The sequence below is a fragment of the Lathamus discolor genome, chromosome 3 (assembly GCF_037157495.1).
Source record: "Lathamus discolor isolate bLatDis1 chromosome 3, bLatDis1.hap1, whole genome shotgun sequence".
Taxonomy (NCBI): Eukaryota; Metazoa; Chordata; class Aves; order Psittaciformes; family Psittacidae; genus Lathamus; species Lathamus discolor.
Genome location: NC_088886.1, coordinates 107,504,534 through 107,520,274, shown reverse-complemented (window position 1 = coordinate 107,520,274; position 15,741 = coordinate 107,504,534). Strand labels below are relative to the sequence as shown.

Below are 15,741 nucleotides of genomic sequence, written 5' to 3'. Positions count from 1 at the left end.
TTACTGGAGACTTTTTTTTCTTTGAAGGTATACATGGCTTCCTCAGTGCAGGATTGGAAGTTCTTGGAGTTAAAAGCATTTTCATAATTGGCCATTTTTGCAATTGTTATTGCTGAATGTTGGTATCGTGCCAGCAGTAGCTGTATGTGAGCCCAGTCTGAACAGTTTTGTTTTGTATTTCAGTGAAAATGTAGCTAGAAGGCATTCAGCATGTTGCTGTCGCATGGAATGAAAAGTTTATTCTAGATAGTAGGATTTAGCTTTAACAAGATAAACTTGGAATAAAATACGTAGAAATTCTTGATTTACAGACAGCAAGAATGCAGTCCTGCCAGATGTGGATTGGTTTCTACCAGATTGTGAATTGTTTTTTCTTTGTTTTTATTTCCGCACAGCAATAAATTGTCTTAACTGGTAGAAGAGAAGCTTATTGGTTGAGTTTTTTGGGGGTTGGTTGGTTGGTTCTTTAAACATATTCAGAAAAATAGCATTCGATGATACAAAAGCCTAGTTGATCCTGAATGTGTACCTAATTGCTTTTAAAGTACACTATTGCTGTTAGTTTTAAGGTTTGGAGTTCATTTAGTTGGAGTATTTGTTTTAATGTTTTTGCATGTTAAGTGTTGGCATTATTTTAGCTGACAAAGCAGAATGTAGCAAAAGTTGTTTCCATGTAGGACTTGGACATTTGTTGGGTGATGAGTTTCAGTGTCATCTGAAACTGCTAACTGAGTTTGACCAATACATAGAAGATTCTTCGAAAGTCTCCCACTGGCATGTTTCAGTGAAATTAATGAGACCTTAACAATGTACAATGAATGCTTGCTTGCTGACTTCCCTACTGAGCTATGCTCAGGGGTTGTTGGTCTGGGGTTTTAGTTGTTTTGTGGGGTTTTTTCCCAAATTGATGTTTGTTTACTCAAATGACAAATATCTGGTAAAATGCTATGGTACAATGCCATATGTATTGGAGATTCTGTATGTGACTGCATGGAATTAATGTGGCTGAAGGGTATGATGACTATGCTCTCTCCAGATTTGTCCTCCATCAACGTTGTCTACGTCACTTTTTCAGCAGTTTAGGGAGAATACTGGCAAGTTGAACAGGGGTTAGAGATGGACAAGAGTTAGGATGTATAAAGATGTCGCTACGGCTCAAGGAGTTTGGACTGCAGAGAGGTGAAATGAGACTGAGTTAGACAGATCTACACTGGAAAAACTGGGGTAACAGGAGTTCTTGAATCTAGGAGATAGGGACAGCCAGCAATAGTGCAAAACAAATGTACTTGAACCTTAAAAACAGTTTATATTTTAACAGATAAGGTAATTAACAAACTATGTGAAATGGATGAGTAGTAAAATCAAGTTTAGATATTTCAAAAACTCAGTTTCAAGAACATGATCACATTTAAACTCTCTTGTGGCCTGTACTATACAAAAGGTCAAAATTGATCAAAGGACTCTTCTAGTGTAGTATGTGAAGAAAACTTCTAAGCCCGTGTTCAGAACAAGATGCTCTTTTGGAAGCACATCTGTTGATCTTGCTTCTGAGATAATCTTACTTTTCCATGAGTTGGACTGTTATTTCTCTGGGGCTGTAGTTATTCCAACTATTTAGGTTTGTTTAGCAGCTTCACACTGGAGACCTTCAAAACTCTGGAATTGCTCACAAGAGAATTTGCCATCAAAGAAAGCATTTTCATGCTGACTCTTCCACTACTCTGAAGGAACATATGAAGCGTTTCTGCTTTTAATTTTGAAGGAGAGTATTTTTAGTGAAGGAAGTCTGATGGAATTAATTCGGAAAAACAAGTGCGGTGTGGTTCTCTTTCAATGAATTGCTATTAAGGTTTCCATTATAATCTAAATTAGTTTAACTGGAACTGCATTCCAACACAATTTATTCACTTTGCTCACTTGGGCATCTGCCTTTTGTACAGCCTTGTCCATCCTAGAACTTCCTGACCTTTCCCAGAAATGCAGTTTTCTTGTTTGTGGCTTGACCCTGAAGCCCCAGTTCTGAATGGTCTGATTGTTGACTGGTATGTTTCAAGCGAAACAACAAATAATGGATCTTTCATCTTCCATACAGGAGATTAAAACTAATCCAGGGGACACCAGAGACCTTTAACTTGTTAAAATTCTTCTGAACACCGGGGCAGTTTGGCTGTTGCCACTCTTCCCACCAGTAAGCTTTATGGAATAGTGAGGAGCCAAAGAGAGAGGGCCATTATTTTCTCTGTGTTAATGGAGGGTGTGCAGTTCACCTCAGAAGACAGGGATCCACAGGCTAGCAGTGTTTCTAGCATCAGTCTAACTCCTTTGTGGTCAGTGGAGAGGAGGTGTTGCTTGGAAGGAATGGTATTTAACTACATCTAGCTGTGTTCAAGTGCGGTTTAATGTCAGTGATACTGATTGGTCTCCTGCAAATTAATTGTTTTCTACATCCTTGCTGTGTAAGTGTGTATCAGCCTCCCTTGTTGCCAGGAAAGATCACCTCCCTGTAGGACGCTTGCTTCCTGCTTTCCTTTTCTAATGCTAAAATATAGGAGTAACAGTTATCTCCAGGCCATGTATTAGTTGCAGCTGTGGAGAAGTATTTCTTATCAATGTTTTCTGCAGCACATGCTGCAGCTACTTGTCTAACTCCTATGAGAAACTGGATTTTGTTTTTAATATCAGCAAGAGTCAGGACAGGCCCTTTGTACCACCTCGGGATCCCTTGGGATATTGCAAAAGCTAAAGCAACAGCTGCCCTCTCTTGCCATTTACATCTTTGGAATGGAACGTAAAAGCATCTGTCCTGGCAAGTCTAAGATGGAAATTTATTGCTTTTTCCAAGTTTGTTTATTCCCCTAAGAAAATACCACCATGGAGGGCAGTTGGGCTTCTCAGCCTCAACAGCAGAATACAGAGCCATTGAAAAAAGTGGCTTGCTCAAGAATATGAAGTCAAGGGTGTGAAGCCTAAACCATCACCTTAGTTGGTGTGCATCCAGTGTTTTCCTCAGCCACCAGGAACCTGTTTACCACCTCCTGAGGACAGAAAAGGTATCTTCTAACAAATTCCAGGTGCCAATAGTAGATAATTAACAGCAAAACAGTGCTTTCAGGGCAGATAACTGAGATTGCTATTGTGATCATGATTCAGTTCATTTTGTCTTTGAATTCTTATAGTAACATACAGTAACAACCTGTCCTGTTGAAATAGGATAGAAAGAGGCAGATGTAAGAATGCGCGCTGGCTGTGTTTCCAGGCTAGGGAACTGTCTTGTGGAGTACAGTTATGGAGAAGGGTGTTGTGAACAACCTACAGGTTTCTGATGTAAAACTGTAGCTAAGAAACAAAGTAATTAACAGAGGCAGAAGAATATCACATTGCGTATTACTTCTGTGTAAAGTGGGGATTGCTGTTTGGAATAGCACCTGTACTTAAGTGGGTAAATGCTCCCAGGTGGATATTCCTAATTTTGCAGGCATTCAAGAGTGGGAAGTGAAGAGGAAGGCTAATGTGAAGGTAAAGCTCAGTTTATTCATAAAAAATACATAGGTGACTAGACCTGTGTTGCAGGTAGGAGGCAGAAAATTTTATATTTCCAGTAAAGACTATAATTTGATTGGGGAAGAAGAAGTAATGATACTGAATGATTGCAGTGATGTTAATCTAAACCAGACGTTTTGTTTTTAATTGGTGAGGATTATTAACTTTACTGCAGTTATAAGGCCATACAGTTATAGTGTTGGAATATAGTTTAATGAAGGCATTCTCCATGCTGCAGGCTAACAGCAGCCATATTTGACTGTAATATTTCTTCAGATTACTATTGTGTACTGTTGTGACTGTAGACATATTTCTTTCAATGATAAAAACTTACCAGGTTCTTGTTCAGACAGATCACAGTTACTGAATTTTGTGCAGTATCTATTTGCATTTGCTGTGTTCCTGCTAATCAAATCAGTCAACAGTGTGTCATAGGTAAAGCTGCATAGCTGTTCTTGTCCTAGTCCAGCACGCATTCATTTAGCCCTCTGACTGCAGTGTCAGTCTTACCATTCGTGAATTTTCAGCTTCCCATTCCTTAAAAGATCATGTTGAGATTCTTAATTTATTAATAAGTGATGTCTGAATTTTATTCTGTCCCAAACCCGGATCTCATCTTTCTTCTTTTTCTGCTTATATTAATGTACTAGTAAAGCTTCTGGGTCCCTTTGCAATACTTCCATTAACAGAAACAGGGCCTTCTTTGCATTTCTTGCCATTTGAACAACCTTACTGTGTATCACTCTTTTCCCCAATTGCTTCAAACCTTATTGAAAAAATCTCTTCCTTGCCTTTCTTGCTAAATTCTGCCATTTCTCTCTGTAGATGTGTTTTTTATTCAGATGTGAAGTTTTGTGGAGAATGCTATATACAAAGACGCTGCACACAGATGAGCACAGGGACCGGTGGAAAGGACATCATATAGGCATTTTCTGTTCCTGTCCCAGTACTGCCCTCCCTGTGAGGGAGCTGGGGAGCTTTGTTTCTGCTCCTGTGACCTTTCTCTTGTTTGTGACAGCTGATGCCAACTTCAGTTTCTCCATGTAACAACAATTGTGGACATCATTGAGTGAGTGTACCTGTTTGTCTACGAGATACCACTGATGGGTCTTAAAGAAAATACAAAGTCACACCATTTCCACATTGGCACTCCAGCCTCTTTGTTTTAATAGAAGTAGTTTTGGTGGTGCTCAGTCATTCCCAGGTGTATGCATTGTTGAATGAGTGACATCTAGCAATGTTTTTTCCCTTACACAGCTGCTTGCCATCTGTTGCCAAGTTGAAAAGTGAAAAAGTTTTAAATGGGAGCCAAAGGCTGGAGCTGCTGAAGTCATTTCAGCAGTGCTTCAGAATGAAGCACAAGAATTGTGTTTGTGTTACATGTTCTGACAACCTGTCCCGTGCAGCTCTTGCAGCTGCACGGGTTACTTGAAAAATGATTACTTGAAAAATTACTTTAATGCAGTCATGTTGTCAGGGTGTTCCATTAAGTGCTAATGTAACATCTCAGGCTAAGCGTGAGATTTGGGATGCATCCACTGCATCTCAGAGCATGTTTTAAGGTGAAGTAACTTAGTGTAAGAGCTTCCTCCTTGAGCTGTAATGCTGAAGTCAGACTTTCTGCCATTCACAATGGATGAGTACCCCTGTGGGTAGGAAAATGTGACCTTTCCATGCAGCAGCAGAGTAGACCAAGGTGATGGGAGAGCATGTGGTAAGTGAATTCTCAATCTACCCCATTTCCAGGTAGGATTTTTCAGAGTTCTTCTATCAGAGATAGACAAGTTGTGTCATGAAGTTCGGTTACTTTAATCCTCTGCTAGCAGCTGTTGGAGGTAAAAATAACTTTTATGCCCTGCTGCTTCTAGTAGGTAGATGGAATGCTGCTTTGAACTTGCCTGCATTGCTCTTCAAAAAGCTATTTCAAATTAATTAGCTGAATGTTATTATTTTATGGCTGCCCATGTATCCTGCAGGCTGGTAATACTTGTGAACAGCTGGGTTGTAGTGCCACATGCTGACTGCTTTTCAGTGGTAGGTCTTGCTGTCAGTCCCAAGCCCTGGCAGTCTCTGAAAGCAGTGGAGTCTCAGTGATTTACACAAGTCAAGTGTCCCCAGAGAGATTCATTTAATGGATGTGGTTTTGAGCCTGCCTGATACCTTTTCCATGGGAAAGCCCTGCTGTGTTTTGTTGAAGCAGCTTCTGTTAGGAATTGTTTCTTTTTCCAGGTCACCCGCCTTTATGGACCATGTTCCTTCTTGACTGCACTGAGTATTACTAAGGCTTCAGCCAGCTTTCTGAGGTGAATGCAAGTGAGAACAATGTCTCTCTCAACTTGTTGTTTTTTTTTTTTTATTCTTTTCATAGCTGTATTGCCTATAATTGTCTGTAATCATTCCAGCTTTCTTTTAACATCAGAAACAGAGGCCACCATTGTTTCAGACCCAAGTCAAAAGGGTATGGAGTAAGGATTTTTTTTCTTATTGATAATTAAAAGGAACATGCAGGCCTTTAAATCTGTGTTTTAAAAGGTGAGTCACAGAAACAAACAAATGAGAAAATTTTCCTGTAACTTTCTTCTTGTAGAAAACAGGCAGTAACTGATGAAATCTGAAAAAGCGTGGTATAGTCAGAGTATTAGACAGACTGCAACTCCTGTGAGTTGTCCTGAAGTCTGTGGTCAGCCTGGGCAGTGTGTGGCCCACGAGCATCAAGCAAGAGGGAAGCAGTAATGAACACACTTCCTGTGACCAGCCTGCCTTCTGCTGTGGTGCCCACATCACCCCAAAAGGACACCCTCCCAAGACAGGTCTGTACCAGCAGTGTAGAAATGACAGTTCAGAAGGAGCTGGTGTCAGAACGTCAGTACTTGCTTTCTTTCAGTTAGAGCTCGCTGATAGCCTGCAGTGTTGATATTAAAAAAGCTAACTGGGTAAGTGGAGTAACCCAGCATTTCCCAAACACAGGAGAATTTTCTGTGATGGTGGATCTGATCACACTGCGGCTGGTTTGACAAAGACATACACTGCAGATAAGTACTGTAAAAGTACAAAAACAAAGCACACAAAGCTCACATTACTGCAGAAGTCACACAGTTATGCCTCCTCTCACTCATAGGTACTACTTCTTGCTTTGACTTTTTATTCCTTTCTCTGCCACTGGGATAACACATCATGTGTGGATATTAAAAGTACTAAGTACATTGAGCTGGATATATTCTGGAAGCATACTTGGGGCACATTAATGAACTACTTAAGGGTGAGCTTGGAAGGCATTAAGGAGAAGTGGGAAGGAGGATGAGAAGCGGGACATCTTGCTGGTAGGTATCTTAACTCTTCGGTATCTTTTACTGCAGAGAAGGAAAAGAAAGGAGTGAGGCTGAAAATGAAAATGGCCGATTCCAGAGATGAGAGATGAAGAGGTAAATGCTAAGGAATTGGAATGGTGTGATGGGAGAGAAAGCAGGGTGAATTACTGTGAAGAGAGACAGCAAGACATGTTCCAAAGAAAACTGGATGCAGGAGTATTTATTGCAGTTAAGTTCAGCGGTGTATGGGCTTCTGTGGTGTGTCTGGCTGGGCTGGAGTGGAGGAAGCAATGCCCTTGGCTGTACCAGCACACGTGCTTACCAGGATGACTGACGGAGTTCACAGGCAAGAAAAATATGCTCTATCATGTGTGTTTTATTGACTGAGAGGGTGGGAAGGGTGTTTGCCCATGCCAACATGACCTGAAGGAATCCCTTCCCAACCTCCTAAAGTAAAATTAACCCGAGGAAACAAAGCATGTCTAAGTGGTGTGAGAAAACCTTCTTTTTACTTACTGCTCAGTTGTCCTGACTCCAGATTTTTACCATTGCTGAAAAGCTCTTTCACCTGCAGTGAATCCTAATGGTGGGTGACAATCAGTGATGCATTCCTGTTCCCCGTTCAAGTATCTGTACTGATGGCCTTGCAATCTTTACATTGAAACTCAGATCAAATAGGCAGAAAGGACTGTCAGCCTGAATCCGTGGCAGATCAACCTTCCATCTGTCTCTTGCTAAGCTTTCCTTACCCAGGCTGTCTCTGTCCCTTTCCTTCCAGAGAAATGATGCAATTTCATCAGTATAATGAGACCATCTCTGCAGGCAAGCCACAGACACTGGCACAGCATAAGAGGCATTGTACCTTTTAGGATTTTTCTATATCAGAAGTGCAGTCCTTTCTTGCAGCAGTTCCTCTCACCTTTGCTTTATCTTGGGTCTTCTAATAGGCTTATATGTAGGTTTTGCTCTTCCACTCTCTACCACCAGATAGCTCTGTTCTCTCTTCCTTGGGATGGAAGTAACAGTGTCTTACTGGTCAGGAAAATGGTGCTTCTGAAGATACTTTTATTAGCTCAGATTTATCAACAAAGTAAAAGCCTATTTTAACATTAAAAAAAAAATGGATGTTTTACATGAATCTGGAAGATTGAATGGGAAAGGAAGCAGAAGGGGACAGCATACAGGCTGTGGTTTTTCTTACATTTTTGGGGGGAGTTTGTTTTGGGGTTTTTTTTAAGAGTTCTTCCAGATCCATATAAATGTGAACACTGAAAGGTGCCACTGTCCTTTTTTTTTTTTTTTTTTTCTGGAAAAGGTGTGCATTTGATGTCCATCCAAGATGGATAAATGGTGAAAAATGAGACAGGTGCCAGGGGCTTATTATTCTGTTGGTTGCTGGGCAACAGCAGCAGCTGGTCACAGTAAGTGTGATGCTCTGGAACCAAGAATTTTATTGTATGCTTACAGCAAGACATGGGATCTCAAAGGTGAGCTACTGTTCATGGAATTGTTTGAGGATGATTAGTTTAGAAATGGCTTTGTAGGTCTATGTATCAGAGTGTAAGACTGCCATCAGTGTGGTGCTATCCTCACTGTAACATAGACTTTGCCTTCAGTAACTTTGGAAGCTTTTTTTATTGAACTTTCATAGTTCTGGCATAATCACAGACTTGATGAAGACATGTCTAAGCCAGCTGGGAAGTCTGCTGCTTAACCCACTCACAAATCAGCTGGTGAGCAATGGCCTGTTTGGGAGGAAACCAGGGTAAAAAACTACCATCATCTTGCTTTGAAGATCTGGGCTGTCTCTTGAGACCCTCCACGATTTCCTCCAAGCCAAACCAACGGGCTTCCTCTAGTTCCAGCTTGTTCATACTGATCTGGAAAGAATTCAGAGAGTACCAGTTTCTTAAATCAGATTTAAATATGGGCAGCAGTACCTTGCTTGTTTTTGCACCCACAAAGTTCCTATGCTAAAATGTCCAGAGTGCTTTATCCATACCGGGATTAAGTGCTGAAGCCAGTAGAGGAAAGGACACTACTATCCACCAGTGTTTTGTTGTCTTGGTTTCCTTAGGGAATCCACAAATCAGCCCTATTCCATCATGGCACTGGACTGCAAAGTATCAGTGGCTAAGCATGGTACTTACTGTGCAGAATGTGATATTGATGGCAAATACCATATTAATACTAGAGAGTATCTCCTCTGCAAAGTTCAGAGGAAAAAAAAATCAGGGGTGTTAGGCTCTGAGTTTGTACACGTTCAGAGATCTGTGCAAAATCTGGCATGTTGCAACAGAAGATACCATTATTTTGAAGTTTGTTCTTCACTTCTAGAAAAAGCTGATGGAAAGCTGCATTTAGAGAGGATCTGTTCTCTCCAAACTAAAGTCTGTGGACTGAAAGATATTTTGCTATGTGAGGTGGGCAATGAAATACCTCGGGGGAACCCAAGTCTGCTCACCTCAGCCTGCTGTGCCCTCGCTATAGCATGACAAGCTATCATTAAGCAGCTACTGGGAAAGGGCCAATGCTGAGAAGCTGAGTACCAGAGTGACTCCACCTCTAGGCCAACCTCTTCTGCCACCTCTCGATGGACTGCTTCCTCAACATTTTCACCTAAAAGCAACCATAGTCAGGTAAGGACAGCCTGGCCTCAGGGCAGTAAACCGTGCAAAGAAAATGTAGGTACAGTTATTTCTGAGGTGTTCCAGCCCTGACTACTCATACATATGCAGGAGCTCTGGCTGTGCTGACCTGGAAACACTTGTCAGCAGGATGCTCAATTAAATTTATCAACAGTGCTTACCTTCATTAAGCAGAGACACTTTTGCTGTGTCTATATACAGCTGGTAGGCAGAACAATGCTGCCTCTGTTCATTATTTCCCTTTTTAAGCCATTTTCTCTCATGTAACAAGAGGTCTGTAGTTTTTCTTCTAAGCCAGACTGCACTAGACACAAAATGGACTAAAACAGTATCTGGGGTTCTGATCTGATGAGTCTTATACATGTATTTACTTACCAACAGAGACTACAGCCACTGATACATACCCATAATTCCCATTCTCTTCAGATAAATACAGCTATTTTGAATTCTGTCTGGATGGGAAGGCTGATCTATTTAGATCCAATATGTTTTTCCCTGATACCACTTGTGTGTCTGTCCATTCTTCTCTGTGAACATGTGTTTGATGTTTGCCCATTCTTTCCCCACACCCTGCATGTCCAAGGCCACTGTGCTGGGTCAGAGACCACCTTACCCATATCACAGAAGCCTGACAGAGCAGAATACATTCCCTGGGGAAATGAGGGCTGTCGTGCGAGGAGGCACCGGCTCCCATCAGACACCAGGGTGATAATCACTGGAGACATCTAGCAAATGCATCAAAAAGCAAAGCAAGAAGTTCAGACCAAACAAGTAAGTACAAATTGCTGCTTTTCCTACTGCACTGAGGGTCACTGGATGTACACTAAACTAAAAATAACCAGGTATGTGCAAAGCTGTTACAGGTTCTCCTCCATGTGACCCTGCAGCATTGGCTTGTCACCACAGAGTCCCTGTGTTGACCACCTGTGCTGTTCAGCTCACCTGTGGATAGTAAGTTATTCCGCTTGCATGACAGACACGCTTGCTGCCAGCTATGTTTCTTTGAGTGGGCTGCCCAGTTTTGCTACAGTACTGGTGGGAATTGTGCCACTGGAGAAGGGACTGAGCCTGCAAACACCAAGAAAGAAACGCAAATCTTATTTCTGCCTTCTTGAAAAATAGCCCAAGCACCACAAACATTATGAAGCAGGAAAATAAACATGAGCTGTTTCTACTTATGGATGAGGACAAGCTGATTTCCACACACAGGTCTTTACATAGGACTTCCAAATGTAGGGTATCTGCAGATTAATAGCTGATAAGTAAGTACTTTTGAAAGAGCAGCTCTGAGAGAAGGTCTGTACATTCATTTGTGAAATTCAATTTGCCTAGAAGATTATAGGAAACTAGTGCTGGATAGTTGTTAAGCTGAGGACAACCTGGGATTGCTGTAACTGCTGATAAGATCAGTTATGGTTCACACTGGACATGAAGTAGGTTGATGCTAAATGGCTAATTAGTTCAGATTTTTATTTTTAAGCCACTTGTCTATTTCTCTTTCCATTGCAGCTTGCTTTTGGGATCACAAATTTGGGAAAACTGTTGTCATTTATAGTGTGTTTGTACCTAGGTCACTGAAAGTGCGCAGTACACACTTCCACAACATGTATTAAATCATAAAACAATACGGGAGACAAGGAGAAAGGTTAATGTTAGACATCTCAGCTTCTTAAAGTAAAAAGTCCTGTACAATACCGAAGCCAGTAAAGGAGAATCCTTCCCATCAACTATGAAGAGAGCCTTTCGTAAGTTAGTAAACGATCCCTTGAGTTGAGACTCAATGACTGATTTTTCCAAGGCTCCTGTTTAAAAAAACAACAAAAAAAAATCTTTGATCTCATAAATCACAGTTATCATCCCAACTTTACGCCCTACATTGTTCCGGTATACAATTTCTGGAAGTTCCTGTGGAAGTGACACCACATCAGTGGTAACATTCCCAAATGTTAAGTGACCTGCCAACAGCCCACCTTTACTAACACACGCACAGTTCTATGCCTCTGACCCACCACACTCAAACCAGCTTCTACAGAGACTCAACTGAGTCTACTCTGGCAGTAAATATTCACCCAGCAAGGATTAGGGATGCTGCCTAGGCAGCATCTTCATCTTAGTGCATCAAATGTGATGCTGACACAGATGGAAGAGGAATAATCCCAACCTAAATCCAGGGCAAAGTGTGGTATGTGCTCGTCTGAACAACCGATCAGCACCGACTTCTCTATCCACTGTTCTGTCTCTTTGAATTTCTCCAGGATCCTTTTAATCTCTAAACAGCAGGGGAAAGGGAAGAAAAATCTGTGATGAAAGCGCATTCATACAACCATTATGCTCTCTCTGGATCTTCAAGGCATATACAATTGGCTCATAGCAGGGTGCTCATGTGAGAGAGGGAACTAGACAAGTGGTCCCACCTGAATGGAGACCAGAAGTCTGGCTTTCCTCTTAGCTCTTGGAAGTTGTGACCATGTCAAGCTAAAGATGCAAATGCTGTAATGCCTTGGGAGCAGCTGTCCATTCTCTTTCTGTCATACACTAGCCAACACCTTTCTCTCATTGAAAATTTCTCCTGTGTTACACCAAATAACCTTTGTCAGATAGACCTTGCAATTTCCCTGCCAGCCCTTTCTTTTCAATAGGCATAATCCCAAATGTTTAAAAATTATCATCACAAAACACATCAGGTATATGTTGATACCGTATGTGTGTGAAGAGCATGAGCTTGTGTCTGCCTGTCAAGGTTTTAAGTCTGAATAGTCTTTGGTTGTTAACAAAGAGTGTGCAGGATATTCCTGCACAGCTTGATAGATTTTCAACACCCATATGAGGGATTGCTTATTGCAAAGGACTCCATCATTTCAGTTGTGTGATCCGGGGGGTATTTCCAGACACCTTACCTGCTGCACTGAGCTGTGGTACAAAATATTTTTCCCCAACTTTCTGCAGGAAGGGAGAGAGATTGTGAAAGAGGTAGAAAGTTCCTGAGGTCTGGGCTTGTCTACAGAGGCTGTCATCTTCCTTTAACTCATTTAAGTATCTGAAGTGAGAGAAGAATTGGGAAGATGAATTCAAGATCGTGTTGAGATCACCTTGTTATGCTTAATTGGACATATTTATGTTCCATAGAGCAGGGGGGAGAAATGGACAGAACAGATTTTATGTATTCCATATGCTTCTAGAGTTTCTGACAGCTGAGTGTACTCATTGGTGGACTGTAGCCCTTAGAAAAGGTGCCATGTGGCAGAAAACACTGCGGTTGTTACTACACAAGCAGTCTCAGGTCTTGGACATCCAAGAAGAACGGTAACCCAATCTCTCAATCCAAGAAGTCTGCTTTACAGACATGATCATTTACTTGCACGAGACCTTCATCTTCCTTTTTATCCCCCCAGTCTGGATGGCTCCAAGTCCTGTTTTGGAAACCTACTTGAGTACTTCAGATGTGGAGTATGTTTCCCATCAGGCTACATGCATTACTGCAGGATACGTTCTATCTGTCACACTGACATGAGAGGTGAAGACCAAGTTTAGTCTTATGGCCCAGTTGGCTGGGGCCTGAATTAGGAAAAGCAGTCACTGGAAAAAGGGTGTCAGGATGTGCTGCTTTCAGACTGTTTGAAGTAGTACTTAAAAAGAGTTGAGCAGCACTGCTTCAAGTTTGTTTGTACTTTAAGAGATCTTTTGCTAGGACAGCAAACTTAGGCATTCATTAACAGAGCTTCAGCTTCAGAGAACCAGTTCTTATCACTGGTGAACAGGGTGGAGACATTTATCATTTACAGAGCTCTCATAGCATTACTACATCATTGTTCAGCTGTTAAAAGATTTAGGCAGGGCTGCTTGTGAGAGTGGATACAAGGGTGCCAAACTCTGGTCTTCTCACTGTACACAAGAACTTACCTCATTTTTCTAACATAGGTAGAGTGTAACCTGCAGATGAGAGAGGAAGCTCTTCTATACGCTGCTTGATAAATTGCAGCCATAACCAACACCTAGAGGTAGCTGTCTCTGCCTAAAAAGAGAAGCATAGAATATAATGCAAAGGCCCTACAAAGTTAAGTTTGATTTAAAGGTGCAAACACCCACTAGCAGAAATCTCCCTCTCACAGAGTCTGCAGAATGCTGGCATCTGCTTTCTAAAATTATTGCTTTGGTCTTCACTCCTAGTCGCACATCAAATCCAGTTTCAGGCAATCTTTAAGATTATTAAAAGATACCTCAGTTTGTTTCCATCTGTGACTGTGCACAGGTCTTACAGAAACTGCAGTAAGACTGCATTGAACATTCCCATCCTAAATTCCTGTATCCCTGGGGAAAAGAGGAGTGAAGGTGCCTGCTCTCTTGTTTGTTTCCTACACAGTTTGTAATGGCCTCGATCCAACTGAACGTCCTATTGCAGTACACAGTAGATTTGTGGGAAAGGCACGGATGCCAGAAGAGAATGAAAGACAAAATATCAGCTGTGGAAGAGAATTCTCCAAGTTAGACAAGAGACAGCAGTTGCAGCTGACTTGGATCATCTCCAGCTATGAATGCTTTTTGTGCCAAACAGTCCTACCACATTTTCAGCTCAGGCAGTCACAGACTGCAGTCTGATCTCAACTTCAGGATGTCAGAAAATAGCCAGAAATGCTATCATCTCTAGCATTCATCTGAAAAAATAAATATGATTCATAATCCTTAATAATTATTATGAATATTTTTTTCAGCCATAGAACTCGGAGCTCTTTAAGGAGGAAGTTACATTTGCTTTGACTTACAGACACAAAAGCAGTGCCAAAGAAGAGTCTTGAGAGTCCTTCCTTTCAGTAAAGGTCAGTGATGGCTCCAGAGCCTGAGTGGTGCCTGAGCAGAGGCTCCCATCTGCACGCACAGTTTCCGCAGCAAGCAGCATGGAGGCTGTGCCTTGCAGCTTCTGACATCTTTGCCTCAGATCCCTCTTTCCCAATGTCTCAGCCGAGTGTGGTCTTCACCAGGATGATCCCAGGTGAGACAGAGGAGCCAGGCCTGCTGCAGAAGCTGCTGCAGAGAGCACTGGCATCCCTGCTCAGTGCTGCAGCCACAGCAATGGGAACTCGGCATGCTGCCAGCAGGCTCAGGCAGACGCATGCGAGGACTGACACCAACACGGGGGCCACGTCTGAAACAGTTTTGGGGTGTGATGATTATGTGTCCGTCACTTCTCCACCCCCACGTCTCATAGAGCCTGGCTTGTGAAAATCTGCAGAACAGCAGCAGCCTGTGCTGAATTCAGGAGCTCTGTACTTTGGAATGAACAGCAGAGTGTGACTGGGACAGGGAAAGAGAAATAGCTTGTACCTGGAATGATGAAATGCAACATGTGCAGGCATTTAACCCCTTCCTTCCTAGGAACCACAGTGCCAGAGTTTGGCTAGGATCACTGGAAACTTGGAGACAGTAAAAACTTGATCTCAGGAGGCCAGCCCAAACTCCCATCTTGCCTTTAAATCTCACCTATGAGGTACAGCTGGCAGGAGGTGGATCTAGGCCTGTCATTCCCAACACGTTTTCCCCACTTACTGCGCTCAGTGCAGGGGCGCTGTGTTCAGCAGCAGGGATCAGGTAGCTATGAGAGTCCCGCGTTGACCTCCGCTAACAGCTCTGCTCCTACAACAAACAGCGGAGCAGCGGGCTCCCTGGGTCTGACTCGCTCTTCCCCCACCGGGGGCGCTGGGAAATGTAGTTCTGCACAGGCTGCTCTCAAGCCATTGGCAAAGATAGATGGCCGGATTTTGATTAACTGCCGGAGTTAGTGAGGATGCCTGACAGCAAACTCTTTTTATTTTCCACACCTGCTTCATTCTATCAGGAAATCAGATGCTGTATTTTACCATGCAGAGACATGAGAACAATGCTACTGCAGGACTTTGAGCTGCTCTAGCAGAGAAGTTTGTTCCTGATAGTTTCTTTCCCTTTTTTCTTCTAAGCTTCTCTGGTTTTTGTATCAGTAACATAAAAGCACTGTTTAAAGTTAAGAACCATATGGCTTCAAACAGGAAAATGTGCCAAGAGCTCTGTATATACCTGAAGGACGGAGCTGTCTATAGTGTTGAAGCACCCAAACCCGCAGTTGAATTTGTATGTGAATAGTGCTGATCAGAAAGTGTGCTTTGCCAAGACAGATGTCAGAATAATGACAAATTATTCTCATGCCTTTATAGCTGAACAAACAGATTCCTCCCAAGTACTGAAAACATTATTCTAGGCTGGAACCTACCTGCCTA

At 42.2% G+C, this 15,741-nt stretch overlaps 1 protein-coding gene and 1 long non-coding RNA gene across 3 annotated transcripts; one reads left to right on the top strand and one right to left on the bottom strand.

Annotated features, from left to right (window-relative positions):
• Nucleotides 1–8,464: 8,464 nt before the first annotated feature.
• NUDT13 (nudix hydrolase 13) lies at nucleotides 8,465–15,169 on the bottom strand. Of its 2 annotated transcripts, none has more exons than XM_065671087.1 (9): nucleotides 15,038–15,169; nucleotides 13,397–13,508; nucleotides 12,394–12,533; nucleotides 11,658–11,765; nucleotides 11,192–11,298; nucleotides 10,439–10,564; nucleotides 10,110–10,221; nucleotides 9,313–9,467; nucleotides 8,465–8,728 (listed from the first exon to the last, which is right to left on the bottom strand). In XM_065671087.1, exons 2-9 carry the CDS (start codon nucleotides 13,477–13,479, stop codon nucleotides 8,534–8,536), a joined length of 1,026 nt encoding a protein of 341 aa, XP_065527159.1. In that variant the 5' UTR covers nucleotides 13,480–13,508; nucleotides 15,038–15,169; the 3' UTR covers nucleotides 8,465–8,533. The 2 variants fall into 2 exon arrangements, with proteins under 2 accessions (XP_065527159.1, XP_065527160.1); XM_065671088.1 differs by lacking the exon at nucleotides 15,038–15,169 and adding an exon at nucleotides 14,816–14,975.
• On the top strand, nucleotides 9,078–14,267 carry LOC136010229 (uncharacterized). The gene is made up of 3 exons (XR_010610800.1): nucleotides 9,078–9,487; nucleotides 10,080–10,267; nucleotides 13,857–14,267. It is a non-coding gene; the product is annotated as an uncharacterized LOC136010229 (long non-coding RNA).
• Nucleotides 15,170–15,741: the final 572 nt, after the last annotated feature.

Bases quoted from the DNA above. Each gene is read 5' to 3' on its own strand.
- NUDT13 (XM_065671087.1), bottom strand. From the start codon at position 13,479: ATGGCTGCAATTTATCAAGCAGCGTATAGAAGAGCTTCCTCTCTCATC. The intron at 11,299-11,657 runs GTTGGGATTATT...TTTTTTAAACAG, and splicing joins ACACTTTGCCCTGGATTTAG to GAGCCTTGGAAAAATCAGTC. The intron at 10,565-11,191 runs GTATTGTACAGG...TGGTGTTTGCAG, and splicing joins ATTCTCCTTTACTGGCTTCG to GCTCAGTCCCTTCTCCAGTG.